The following is a 14692-nucleotide window of genomic DNA, read 5'->3' as shown; positions in this document are numbered from 1 at the left end:
ATTAGCGTGCACTACCCCGCGCTATGCGGCTAGAACTAATGCCAGCTCAATGCTGGCATTAGCATCTAGCGTGCGTGGCAATTTAGCACGCGCTATTCTGCACGCTATTCTGCACGCGCTATTCTGCACGTTACTAACGTGGCTTAGTAAAAGGAGCTCTAAGTTTCAGGAGATCAATTTTCAAAGTGTTTAGCAAATAAAATGTTTTTTAAAGATTTACGAAAAAGTTGAAATGAACCGGAACTCCTTAAAAGGAGTGGGAGATCATTCCAAAGTTGAGAAAGCTTAAAAATCAAAGATTGAGTGAAAATCTTGACTCCTTTAATCCCTTTCTTGGAAGGAAGAGATAATTTAAATTGTTGATTACCTCTTTGCAAAGGAGAATCTGTAAACGTTCCAAGATAAAGGAAGGAGAGGAGTAAAGATACCATATAGGATTTTAAAAACAACACAAAAACATTTGAATTGAACTCTAAAATAAACTGGGAGCCAATGGAGACTCTGGAGCAACGGAGTCACATGATCAAATTTACGTTTCCCAAAGATCAATTTCGCAGCAGTATTTTGAATCAGTTGCAATCTATGAAGACAAGTTTTGTGATACTGAAGTAGATAACATTGCAATAATCGAGACGAGATAATATAATAGACTGAACTAATATGGAAAAATGTCCTGTTGTAAAATCATGCTGGCCGATTGCATTTTCAAATCCTTGCATGCACTTTCCCAGCAAAAACGTACTCGCAGGGAAAGTAGGTACAAGTGATTGCTTATATTTTCTACCTCCATCAAGATACAAAGCCAAAGCATGCGTCTATTTTCCCTTTGAGAATTACTGCACAGCCTAAAAAATTTGTATTCAAGGTTTCAAGGTTTATTAAATATTTGATAAATCGCTATATCTTTATACAAAGCGATGTACATTAAAATACAATTAATTAAGATAAAAAACATACAATAAATATATAAACATTAGATATTAGACAAGATAAACAACAATTGGGAGGAAAGGGTTTTTGTCCCAGTGTGAACAGTCCAAAAAAGATGATTGAATCTTGCAATTCCTGTTCTTTGTAAATTGGGACATTGTAATGCTATTTGTCGTCTCACCATTACTGTGTTGGAGAAGGATGTTTATTAGTATCAAAAAGTTGTTTTCACTTATCTTTCATTAGTTCTGACATTGACTCGGCAAATGCATCATAACTTAAAATAAGTGTTGTTGATACAGGACTTCCCCCAATAAGAACAATTTTTACTGAATAAGACCTAAATGTTTCCAGGTCTAGTCTAGAGGTCTGCACGGGAACGGGGATCGCGAGAATCTCACGGGAATCCCCCCATAACCCACGGGACTCCCAAGGGGACTCCCCTCTAGCCAACGGGACTCCAACGGGGATGGAAGGCTTTGGTAGAAGGGTTTGTCCATATAATATAATGGACACGTCAGCCTTAGTAAAAGAGGGAGTTTATAAGTTAATTACCTGAACAGAAAACAAAAAAAGGGTTCCACCAAAGAGATTCCACAAGGAAAACAGCAGAAGAAACTGTAATTGATGATCCTGTCAGAAGTAATTGCTGCTTTTTATGGGGATGGGCGGGGATGGAGGTAATTCCTTACGGGGATGGGTGGGGACGGAGAGGATCCTGACGGGGACGGGTGGGGACGGAGAGGATCCTTGCGGGGACGGGTGGAGACAGAGAGGATCCTGATGGGGACGGGCGGGGATGGGTGGGATTTCTGTCCCCGAGCAAATCTCTAGTCTGGTCCTGTTACAAGAAGTCTCTCCAGTACAATAGAGGAACTGGGAAGCAAGATAGCAGGAATGCTAAAATTAGAAAACAGGAGGACAGTTTCTATACAGAGGAAGGATCTCACCCTGTTTAAAACTCCTCTCAGAGTCAACTGTGTCAATGCAAGAACCTGTAAAATATCTTTAATCTACATCATTGCTAAAGAGTTGCATGTTTGCAGAAAATAAATTTTCCTGAGCTTTATTCTCTGTTGATTGTATCTTTGACCCTTAAGTGTGAAGTCTTTGAAGTGTCTGTTCCCAACCATGAGATGAGTGAACTTTCAATTTTGTTTGCATTTTTTCCCCAGGGTTCCAGATTCTGACCTCCGCTTCTCATTACTGGCCTCTGGGCGTGGTGAATGGAATTCATGAATTTCGTGATCTATTTGCAGGTCATGACAATGAGAATAATATAAGTATGTGTGTCAGATAGAAAGCTACTAGACTATGCAACACTCACGGGGTCAGATGTGTTATAGAGCTTTCTTCCATTCTGAGCCTGTGGGAAACAGAGTGTAGTAGCACATCTGGTCTTTAGTGCATTGAGATCCTTGGTATTCTTTGGAGATGGTCTTTGGAGATTCAAATTATTTTGATTTCAAACTCAGTTTGGGACATATCATCACATCATTGGTGGCACAACCTCTACTAACACAAAGATACATTTGGGGCAATTCTATAACTTGGAACCTTGATATAGGTGCTTAGTGTGAATTCTATAATGCCACTAAGAAACACCTATAGAATACTGGTGTAAAGGCTCATTGGTGCACCAAAATTATATTTATTTTAAACATTTCTGTCCCACACTATCCTACCATTCTAGGCGCATGAGTTGGCATGGTATTCTATAAGTTGCATATGTCATGTAACCAGGTGAGGATCTGGCCCAGGGAACCATGATATCACTGGTCCATAAATTAAGCTATCCTGCGGCTTTGCTGCTGCCCTGTCCTGGCAGGGTGCGACTTCATGGACCAGTGTCAGCATCAGAGGAGGGAAATGAAGCACGTCCCTCAACCCTCCTCTGACACTGTCCTATGAAACCACATCCGACGGACCAGGCAGCAGCGTCAGAGGAGGGAGGAGAGAACTAGCTGGGCCGGGGTGCCATAATCTCTTTAGCCAGCCTGCATAGAGCAACACACTAATGGTCCACTCATGCTCTGCCTACACATACCATATATCCTCATGCAAATACATGGCAGGCAAAATTGGCACATACTTTATAGCAGTGGTTCCTAACCCTGTCCTGGAGGACCACCAGCCAGTCAGGTTTTCAGGATAGCCCTAAGGACTATGCATGGAGCAGATTTGCATGCCTGCCACCTCTATTATATGCAAATCTCTCTCATGTATATTCATTAGGGTTATCCCAAAAACCCAATTGGCTGGTGATCCTCCAGGACAGAGTTGGGAACCACTGCTTTATAGAATAGCAGCTAGAACTTATATTCATAAATACCAATTATTGGTGCAACAATGAATGCAAGTGCTAGTATTTTATGGCGTGCATGCATTTTTGGCACCTAATATCAAATGCCAGCTTATAAAATTGTCCTTTGCAATCAGCTGTATCAATTCCACTTAATCATACAATGTCAATTATGAGATGCAAGCTGATTTTGCATATAGCCTATGTGCATCTACTCACATGAAACACAAAACCTATTTCTGAATGAACTTTCAAGAAGTCCAACTTCATCTTTGGAAGATTCATTGCCTTGGGTTCCTGCTCAACTAAGCAGGAAATTCTCAAGGTATGACAGTCTCCTCTTTGTTTTAAAGTGATCACATATTAAGGGAGACATCATTGAGAAGCTCCCAGAGCTGCCATCTATAGACTTCAGCTTTGAACTTCCTGACCCAGTGCTTTGCAGCTTCCTTTCTTGACCATAGAGCAGGGGTGTCAAACTCAAATACACAGTGGGTCAAAATTAAAAATTTGGATAAAGTCGCAGGTCAACGCAGAGTACGGTACAAGGATTCAAACAGGGATTGGATGGATTCCTGAGGGATAAAGGGATTGTGGGATACTGAGGGAGGAGCTGGGATGTAACACAAGTATAGGAAGTTAACCAGGTAATGAGTATAAACCAACCAGGTCGTGCATGTGGAAGACCGGAGGGCTAGGACTTCGATAGGAAGGCAGGACTTAAATGGGAAACCAAGGTGGCAAGGGAGCCCCTTCTGATGATTCAGACAGGTCTTGACCTGTTTGGGCCGCCGCGGGAGCGGACTGCTGGGCGGGATGGACCTGTGGTCTGACCCGGCAGAGGCACTGCTTATGTTCTTATGTTCTTATGTTCTTATTGAAAAAACGTCTACAATTGAGGAAGTATTTCCTTCTCATCAGATATAGCGATGAATAGGGCATAGGTGAGGAATGTAGGCCATGCTGAATATGGTGAGAGGAAAAAAGAGGTAGGGGACAAAAAAGCTGAGCCAAACCTAAAACGGAAAAACTACAAAGGGATTAAAACCAAAAAGGGACAAAATAAAATACCATGTGAATTAGCAAAATATGTTTGAAAAAGCATAAAAATATAATCATAATAAAAACCATTATGTGAAGCAGAGAAAACAAATAGGAATATGGAAAAACACTAGCCCCAGAAAAGAATGAGTACCAGAAAACAAATCGCCAAAATTAGAACATGATCAAAAAACTATACAGTACTGCCCTGAAATTCGTGGAGGTTCATTTCCAGGAGCACCTGCAAATTTTTTTAAAAAATGTGGTTTAGGAGCGGATCAGAGGCAGGAGAGGGCTGCAGGGGCAGCAGAGGGTACTGAAAATCAGGTGTGGGATCGTTCTTAGTGCCTAATGGGACCATGAGCCCATTGGGTCAAAAAACTGTCTACCAGCGGACCAGCTCTAGTAGACATTTGGTATTTTCTCGCGGGCCAAATATAATTACACTATTGGTCAGATTTGGCCCGTGAGCTAGAGTTTGACACCCCTGCCATAGAGGAAGTGATGAAGCAGCTCCACAGTAAGTTCAAAAGAGCTGGCTGCTGTGGGAGAATGGCAGTGCCCAGTAACTTTCCACTGAATTTTATTTTTCTAAGATATGAACAAAGTACAATAATGATCCCTGATCTTGAAATGAACTCTGCTGTAAAATATTTTTTGACGCACTTCATTGTCAGTGAACACATGGCAGGTATAGCACTGACAATTCTCCTATTCTCCAAAGGAAAATACAATTACCTGCAAGCAATTAATAAAAGGAAGCAATCAATTGAATATGACAGCCCTATGATAACTTGCAGAGTGTAAACATAGTATAATTGCACCGGGGAGTGTTAGTGCCAGACAGAAGAAAGTAGAATGAGCCTTGTTTGCACACATCAGGGTACAGTATGACATTTTACAAGGAGTGAAAAAAGCTCAGAACACACTCCAGCTTCATTATCAGCTTTATTCCTTCCTTAGGGATGTTTTGCTGACCTATAAGTTGTTTGCTTATGGTATAGTAAAGCTTTTCTTTATTATCTCTGAATTAAAATTAAACAATATGTACCCAACCACACACTATGTGATATTTCAAAAGTACATGCCAATTAGTCACCTGGCATCAGATACTTCATTTTACCATTAAGTTGTGAAATAGTTGTAGCCATGCATCTATTATCTCATGGTTTCTCTTCACCCCTGTGACGAACAGCCATATTTAAGAATCAGAGAATATTGGGATCTAGTGTGGCTATCTTATCTCTTGTGTCAGCCTAACATTTACTTCAGGAACCAATCGGAAATGGCTTATGTCACTGACAAACATGGTTGCACCCAATCTTAATCACGGATTTGCACAGAAAGAGCGTCAAACAGGATTACTCAATTCCAGTCCTCGAGGTCCACAGGCAGGACTGGTTTTCAGGAAAGGAATATGCATACGAGATATTTGCATACTAAGGAGGCAGTGCATGCAAATCTATCTCTTGTATATTCATTGTGGCTATCTTGAAAACCTGGCCCGCCTGTGGACCCCAAGGACTGGAATTGAGTAGCCCTGGTATAATAGATTAAAAAAAGCACAAATGTCACAATATACAGTCTTTAATTGCTACATGAAGAGTGTGGGTAAGGTTTCCTTTAAGTTCACGTGGGAAATTGATCCTTTTTTGTTTGTTACTGTTGTCTAAGTTTTGTGTGTTTCCATTTGTCATGGTCACGCGATTGTTCTCATCACATTTTTCCTGCCATTAATCTACGAAATATCATAATCTCCACTAATCATTATTCGAATCACTGCATTACTGTTGTTTTTGAACATCATATCTCTCACTAGATGGTGATGGTATTAGACCAGAGGTGGGCAACGAGGGCCGCAATCCAGTCGGGATTTTAGAATTCCTCCAATGAATATGCGTGAGATCAATTTGCATACAATGGAGGCAGTGCATGTAAATAGATTTCATGCATATTTGTTGGGGAAATCCTAAAAACCTGACTGGATTGTGGCCCTCGTTTCCCACCCCTGTGTTAGACAATGGGGTCAGATCATAATTTTTTCTTAGCTATGGATCTGTAGAAGATCTCAGACCAGCTGAACTAATGTGAAATGTCAGTGTATGGTGGGAATGGAAGGGATGGCGGGAGGGAGGGGGGGAAGGCAGGAGAGCACTGTAGCCCCGTGCTCAGCTCACAAAGCTATGGAGCCCAAAGATCCAGGCTCGAACCATATCTGCCATTCCCCTGGACCAAATTAAATAAAGATTTTCTTCCATTGTGGTCAGTATAAATCAGGCCCTCTAGTTAACCCTGTAGTTATATTTTAATTTCAAATCCCTTTGTGCAAGTTTTATATCTGGAAAAGTGGTGTATATATTGGTCAAGTAAATTAAATGAGGTGCCTAGTTTCCAGCTTCATATCTTCTATGGTGTCTCAATGCTTATTCATTAAACACTACTGCTTCAGTACATTGAACAGAATTTGCTGCACTATGCAATAAAGAGGTGTATAGCACTTCAGTAAAAGGCATTATAAAATCTGGAGGCCGCACCTTCAAAAAGATATAAAAAGGATGGAGTCGGTCCAGAGGAAGGCTATTAAAATGGTGCGTGGTCTTCATCATAAGGCGTATGGGGACAGACTTAAAGATCTCAGTCAGTATACTTTAGAGGAAAGGCAGGAGAGGGGAGATATGATTGAGACATTTAAATACCTATGTGATGTAAATGCACATGAGTTGAGTCTCTTTCATTTGAAAGGAAGCTCTGGAATGAGAGGGCATAGGATGAAGTTAAGAGGTGATAGGCTCCGGAGTAATCTAAGGAAATACTTATTTACAGACGTGTGGTAGATGCATGAAACAGTCTCCCGGAAGAGGTGGTGGAGACAGAGACTGTGTCTGAATTCAAAAGGGCCTGAGATAGGCACGTGGGAGCTCTCGGAGAGAGAAAGAGATAATGGTTACTGCGGATGGTCAGAGTGCATGGGCCATTTGCCGTCATGCTTCTAAGTTCTGTAATAGCAATAATGGTTAGAAGAGCAAGACATCATATTGAATTCAATAGACATTCCCAGTGGTGCCAACAGCCCAATCCAGCTCACAGCTTGATGATGCTAACTAATGTCTCTGTTGGCACAACATGGGGCAAAGCTTTACATCAGTAATTCCCAAACCTGTCCTAGGGAGATCCCAGCCAGTCAGATTTTCAGGATATCCATAATGAATATCCATGAGATTGATTTGGATATACTGCCTCCTTGATAAGCAAATTGATCTCATGCGTATGCATGGTGGATATCCCGACAACCTGATTGGCTGGGGTTCCCACAGGGAAGGTCTGGGAATCACTGCCGTGCATAAATTGCATTTGAGAATCAGTACAGAGAGCATAGGATCCACTTTGCGCCTCTGAATAGACGGCAGAGCACTTTGGGCTCATAACATTGTTTGTAAACTCACTGACAGTGACTTTATTCAATTTTAAGGTATCTTCTTGTGCAGGGCCAGATATCTGGAGATACAGAACCCCCTCTCCCCCCCCCAGCATGTCTCAGTACTTGCTTAATGATTTTGCTTGTACACACACAGCTTTTGCTGTGTTCTCATGGTGTTGCTAATATATGCATCCCATGTCTTGAAGACCAAATCTCTCCCCCTCTTCTATGAAACCATGCTAGCGGTTTTTAGCGCAGAGAGTACAGAGAGCTGCGCTGAATGGCCCGCGCTGCTCCCAACACTCATTGAGTTCATATGAACGTCGGCAGCAGCGCAGCTCCCCCGCTAGAAACTGCTAGCGCAGTTTCGTAGAAGAGGGGGTCTGTCTTCCATCCATCTAAAGTTGAGAGATATGATTTGTGTTGATGTTTTTTTTTCTGTGTTTCTTTTATCTTGATTCATTGTTTCTGCTTTTTCCTTTTTTGTTCCACCCAGCTGTAAGAATCCACAACTTCACTCTGCTACCTTACCATAACTCTGCCTTTATATATACCAATGACTCTGCCTACTCTAACTTCTCTGCAACCGTAGGTGAGGATTTAGCCTATTTTCTTCTGTCTGTTTTGTGGAGCTTGGATGTTCCAGCAGTTGCATGTTAAGGATGCAATCAAGCTTTCTGGATAATTGCAACGGCCGTAAATCTATCTTTATAAATGGAGATGACCATCAGGGTTTACATGAGCATGAAAAGACTGTCCTGAAAAAGGCACCGGTAAATTTATATCCTTTATGTTCCATCTGAGGTGTTCAGGACATTGGTAAGCTATAACAGCAGAGGGCATTAATGTCCCTGTGTTGCTTAGGGGGTTACAAACTTGACACTCAACACTTGACAGCATCAAGAAAGATGCACATTCATTCCCTGTCAATGCAAAGTTCTTTTTTTTGTCATATTACAATGCATGATGAGCAGAGGCATAGCAATGGGTGGGTCTGGGTGGCCTCTGACCCCCCCTCTCTACTTTGGAGTCATTCCTACCCAGTCAATGGCCGCAGCACAGGTCAGAGAACTGGAAGTGGTGATAAGTATATGATGTCAGCGTTCTCTTAGGCTTCCGTGGCTGGCATGGCGTGGCATGGCATGGCATCCAGGTCTCACCACGTCTACCTACCCAGATGTGGCAAGACCTGGACAACTGTAAATCATATGATGTCCACACTGCCTAATGTTCATCCCCATTAACCATAAATTAAGTCCCAGCTATGCCTCTGAAGCTGGATGAGATTTTAGTTGCATTAAAAAAACGAGTTTTAATAAATCAGAGCAGAGTTGCTAAGTTACTCAGTTCTAGTAGGGGCACTTTTTGGCCAGTCCTGGTTTTGAATTTGCATCCTATAGCAGTGTGGTACACGTAGTCTGTAGTTTTATCCAATGAAATCAGTGCTGGAAGTGTAATTAAACTCTAGAATTCATTGCCAGAGAATGTGGTGAAAGCAGTTAGCAATGTTTAAAATAAGTCTGGATAATTTCCTAATAGAAAAGTCCATAAGCTATTACAGACAGTAAGAACGAGTTACGTTTTTAAAGCTGTTCTTAAGCTGGATTTGTACGTAACTCAGAACTTGTAGATCAGGGGTAGGGAACTCCAGTCCTCGAGAGCCGTATTCCAGTCGGGTTTTCAGGATTTCCCCAATGAATATGCATGAGATCTATTTGCATGCACTGCTTTCAATGCATATTCATTGGGGAAATCCTGAAAACCCGACTGGAATACGGCTCTCGAGGACCAGAGTTCCCTACCCCTGTTATAGATTCTAAGCTTCTTGCTGCTTACCCCTGCAGTCTTCCTCAGGGCGCCGGCATCCCTCCTCCTCTCTGCCCCCCTTCCCACTCCTCCCCCTGCCACGTGCCCATGCCCACGCCCCTTCCCCGTACCTTTTTAACTTCGGTGCGAGCAGTGAAGAACTTGCTACCCACGTCAGCTTCGGAGCTCTCTCTGACGTCACTTCTGGGAGGAAAGAATATGGTGCATCGTGGTTGTCAATCTTCAGTTAGGCACCGTTTATAGAATTGCGCACAGCGGTGCCTAAATTGGACTTGGGTGCCCCCTATTTAGACCAGGGTTTTCTTGACCAAGTATTGGTGCCTAAGCCCAATTTAGGAACCTAGCCACAAAACATGCCCAATATCCACCCACGATCTGCCCATAACCACACCTACTTTCTGGTAGGTGCCTACCTGAAAGCGGTAGGCACCTACCGAGTTACGCGTTTACCACCCAATTAATTTTAATTTTTGTCAATTATGAGCTCATTATTGGTCTTCAACAGCACTGATCAAGCTAGTTTAAAAATTAAGTTTGGTGCCTAGATCGGCTAGGTATGCCGGTTATGGAATCTTAGCCAATGTGCATATACCCCCAGATTCTATAAATAGCACCTCAAGTTTGACACCCAATTGCATGCCCAGTTATAGAATAAGGTAAGTTATGTGCATAACGTAATTAGCCAATAAGGGTCTGATTCTCTTTAGGATGCCAATCTTGGCTACCGATTTTGTGTCAATCATGCATCGGCGTCCTAAAGAGAATTGCGTCTGCATCACTGAACAGACGCCTTAAATGTAGGCCAGAATTTTGCAGACCAAATTTAAGGCATCTGTATCGCACTTACAGAGACACGTAGGGATGCATAACTACGCCCAAGGCCGCCCCACCTTGGGCGTGCTTAAGCATCCCTACATATCTCTGTAGACATGTAACACATGCCCACATTCCCCCCCCCTTTTTTTAAACATGCCTCCCAATTGACTAAGACATGGCAGTAAGACACCTACCTCCGCCTACCATCAGGACACGCATTTGCAAAATCAGGCCTTTAGTGCTAAATTGGAGATAGGTACCAATAATTGTTAATAAGCTCTTACTGGCATTAACTAGCAGCTCTGTACATAACTGACTTGCATCCCTATTCTGTAAACTGTGCGCCTAAGTTCTCTTGCGCCCAACTGCAAGGGGGATGTTTAAATGAGAGGGACATGAGCGCTTCAGGGGTGTTTTGACTATTCCTGTACACCCTTTATAGAATAGTTGTATTTACAAACTTATCGGCTGCTTTTAGGCACCAGCATTTACACCAGTCATAGACATTGTTTAAGTGGTTGTGTCTAAAGCATGGCACGTAACTGCGGCCTTACGCTATTATTCTATAACAAATTTGGCACACAACTCTGCCATTATAGAATACTATCTTAGCACCCAGTTTTTGAGCACCTAACTGTAGTTGCCATTTTTACAATTCCCCTAATAATTCCCTTAATAATTCCATTAATAATACGACCAAAACAGCTGTACACTAAGGGCTCCTTTTACAAAGGTGCGCTAGGGTTTTTAGCGCACGCACAACATTACTGCGCGCTATAGCGCACGGTAGCCGAAAATCTACCGCTTCCTAAAAAGGAGGCGGTAGCGGCTAGCATGCTTGGGAATTTAACACGCGCTATTGAGCAAGTTAAGGCCCTAGCGCACCTCTGTAAATGGAGTCCTAAGTCAGTCTCACAAATGAAAGGAAAAGGCTCAGATAACTGGAGAGGTGAACCCACACTCTACCACCCATGCATCACAGGCAGAAAAAACTTTTGTTAATGTGAAGATAGCGAGGTGAAAAAAAACTAGTGAAAACTAATTGTTCAAACAAAGACAGATATCTCTTCAAATGGATACTTAGCCCAACCAATAAAGTCCACTGGCCAACGATCGTTTCGTGGCAAAAGCCGCTGCTTCAGGGTCTCGGTGAAAAAAAAACACTCAGTTCATCGGACAAACTATCTGTTCGACGTATTTCTCATCTGTCCATTGAACTGAGGTTTTGTCTTTTTAGATTATTTTTCCTCCATTGCCTATTTTTTTCATGTGGTGTTAAACTACGAATTCCGTTCTCCTGAGGAAGCCAAGAAAAGAAATACAGAGCTATGAACCTGGGTAAGGAAATGATTTGCAGAGAAAAGAAACTTTGGCCCTAATTCTATAAACGGCGCCTAGAACGGCAGTGCCTAAAGGCACCTAGCCAATTTCCACGTGGAAGTACTTTAAAAAAAAAAAATTTGGCTTAAATGGCATGATTATTTAAAGCACCATTAATAACCAATTAATAAACTATTATAAAACAATCAAAGTTCACACAGAAATTGGCATAGCGCTTACTGGTGCTTACCTGTACCTACCTTAAAAGTAGGTATGATTAGGGGCAGAGAATAGATGTGGTATGACTTAAGCATTGGTTGGCATCTGTGTTAGGTGCCAGTAAATTAGGCCTGTAAAACTCTGGCCTATATACTGGCACCTAACGTTTTGATGCCCGCTGGTGCTTGAGTTGGTGCCACTAGGCACAGTTCTATAAACGACGCCTAGTGGTTGATTGACAACTGCACCAAATGGTGTCTAAGTGTTAGGTGCTGCTAGGCGACGTTTACAGAATTGTGCCATGATATCATGGCAGATACACCACAATGCATGAACGTTTGCAAATATCATACCATGTGTCAAGAAACATGCAGATTGTCAGTGCAAATACAAACTTTATGCAAATCCAGTGGCATAGGAAGGCTGAGCGGCGCCCGGGGGGTGGTGGCGCCCCTCCCTCGCCCCACCACGTGCTGCTCCCTTCCCTTTCCCCATGCTTTCCAATTTCTCCGGCATGAGCAGCATGCCCACTTCAGTGTCGGCTTGCTCTTTGATGTCACTTCCTAGACGCGGGTCCAGGAAGTGACATCAGGGAGAGCGCCAATGCCAGCATGGGCAGCAACCTCATGCCAGGGAAGCAAAAAAGGTATGTGGCAAGGGGCGCGTGCGCGGCAAGGAGAGGAGCGGGGGTTGGGGGGCGGAGAGGAGGAGGGGTACTGCGCCCTTAGCAAGATGGCGCCCGAGACGGACCACTCCCCCCCTTATTATGCCACTCTGAAAATCTGCTAATGATCTGCAGAATAATACAAAGTTGCTCATTTGTAATTTTCACAAAACTTATTTTTTGCACATTCAAATTTGCTAAAGAATTTTATGTGAAACGTTGCACTTCGAAGACATTTAATCATGTTGATTTTTGCATTAAAGTTAGTGATTTTGCATGAACTTTAACACAAGAAATGTCTCCCGCAAAGTCATTGAACTCATATTTGAATGAACTGTTTAGTATAAGAAAGTAGCCTGTGTTGATGGTCCATTATGTCAAGTACTTTGCTTTTTTTGTATAACAGCCTCCTAGTTTTTCATATTTATAGAATTTGGAGAAACATTCCCATGTAGCTCTGCTCAATCGTATCCTCAGAACAATCTCATCTTGCTGGAGTGATAGAGGGTGACACCTTCATTTCTCTTCTTAGATCTCATAGAGGGAATGGTCAACAAAGGACTTTACATGAAGGGAGATAATGGAGTGTCTGTCCTTTCCTTTGAGAGCTACAAGAACTCATGCATAAGTAACCCTGCGCTCTGTGGACCTGAAGGTAGGTGATATCACCAGATGCTCTAGGGATAGAGAAATAGGTACCACGGGTGACCGTGTCTTCTCTCCAGAATAGGCTTCCTGGGAAAATGATCTCAGGAATAAAGAACCAAGTCCTAGAGTCTGATTCAGCCTTAAATATTCAACCACAAGTTGAAACCTCTAGAGTAGAGAGCTGCACGGGAACAGGGATGACGGGAATCCCGTGAGACCCGTGGGGATCCCGCGGGTTCCCCCTTTGGGTCACGGGGATCCCGTGGGGACGCCCCCTAGGGTCGCGGGGATCCCGTGGTTGGATCGCACTTGAGCCGCGAGGCTAGTCTCCTTCTCCTTACCTGCCCTGCCACAGCACACAGCCAACCAGAAGTCTTCCCGATGTCAGTGCTGACGTTGGAGGGAGGGCTTAAGCAAAGCCTTCCCTTCCTCCGATGTCAGCGCTGACATTGGGAAGACTTCTGGTCGGCTGAGTGCGGCAGGGCAGGTAGGGAGAAGGCAATGGCATACCAAAAGGGGGGAGCGGTCTGCCCCGGTTACAGCTATTGGGGGGGGGGAGTGTGCACAGCCGGTCAGGTCCCCTTATCTTTGTGGCGCTTCCCCCGACCGACCGACAACAGGCCTGGCCGACAAACCTCCCTGCCCTGTAGCCGCGAATCTAAATTACCTTCTTACAGCAGCTTCAATACTCCAGCTGCTGTAAGAAGGTAATTTAGATTCGCGGCTACAGAACAGGGAGGTTTGTCCGACCGGGCCTGTTCTGTTGTCGGTCGGGTGGGGAAGCGCCACAAAGGTAAGGAGCAGGGAGGGAGAAAGGGAGGAAAGGTGGAGTGGAGAAGAAAAGATGCTTAAGGGAAATGGGTAAAACTGAGGGGGGGAGAAGGCCACTGAAAGCACTGTGGAAGACAAAGGGGTGGAGAAGGACGCTGAAAGCACATGGGGAAGACAGAGGGGGGAGAAAAAAACATAAGAACATAAGAAACGCCTTCACCGGATCAGACCAAAGTCCATCTAGTCCGGCGATCCGCACACGCGGAGGCCCATTTAGGTGCTCCTTGTTGGAGACCCGGATTTCCCGTATCCCTCAATATGATTTGCAAGAAGGTGTGCATCCAACTTGTGTTTGAAACCCAGAACAGTAGCCTCTGCCACCACCTCCTCTGGGAGAGCATTCCAAGCGCCCACCACTCGTATAAGAACAGGGGAGAAGGACGCTCAAAGCACATGGGGAAGACAAAGGGGTGGAGAAGGACGCTGAAAGCACATGGGGAAGACGGGGAGGGGGGGAGAAGGACGCTGAAAGGATATGGGGAAGACAGAGGGGGAGAAGGATGCTGAAAGGACAGGGGGAAGACAGGGGGGAGAAGGACACTGAAAGCACATGTGGAAGGCAGAGGGGGGACTTGGGGAAGATGGGGGGGGGAGAAGGACGCTGAAAGGAAATGGGGAAGAGAGAGTGGGGAGAAGACGCTGACAGGGAAGAAGACAGAGATACCATACTATGGGG

General features: G+C 43.9%; 1 protein-coding gene across 5 annotated transcripts in view; it reads left to right on the top strand.

Moving 5' to 3' along the window:
- ADGRD1 (adhesion G protein-coupled receptor D1) overlaps nucleotides 1-14692 on the top strand; it is a 458034-nt gene that overhangs the window by 24926 nt on the left and 418416 nt on the right. For 2 of the 5 annotated variants that reach the window (XM_033956796.1, XM_033956795.1), the window contains 3 exons: nucleotides 2106-2213; nucleotides 8188-8283; nucleotides 13070-13192. In XM_033956796.1, coding sequence (XP_033812687.1) covers nucleotides 2106-2213; nucleotides 8188-8283; nucleotides 13070-13192 — 327 coding nt within the window. The remainder of the gene's footprint in view (nucleotides 1-2105; nucleotides 2214-8187; nucleotides 8284-13069; nucleotides 13193-14692) is intronic. The other 3 variants (XM_033956799.1, XM_033956798.1, XM_033956797.1) reach the window with 2 other exon arrangements.

This window comes from Geotrypetes seraphini, chromosome 8 (genome assembly GCF_902459505.1).
Source record: "Geotrypetes seraphini chromosome 8, aGeoSer1.1, whole genome shotgun sequence".
Lineage (NCBI taxonomy): Eukaryota > Metazoa > Chordata > Amphibia > Gymnophiona > Dermophiidae > Geotrypetes > Geotrypetes seraphini.
This window is presented reverse-complemented; position numbering and strand designations above follow the sequence as displayed.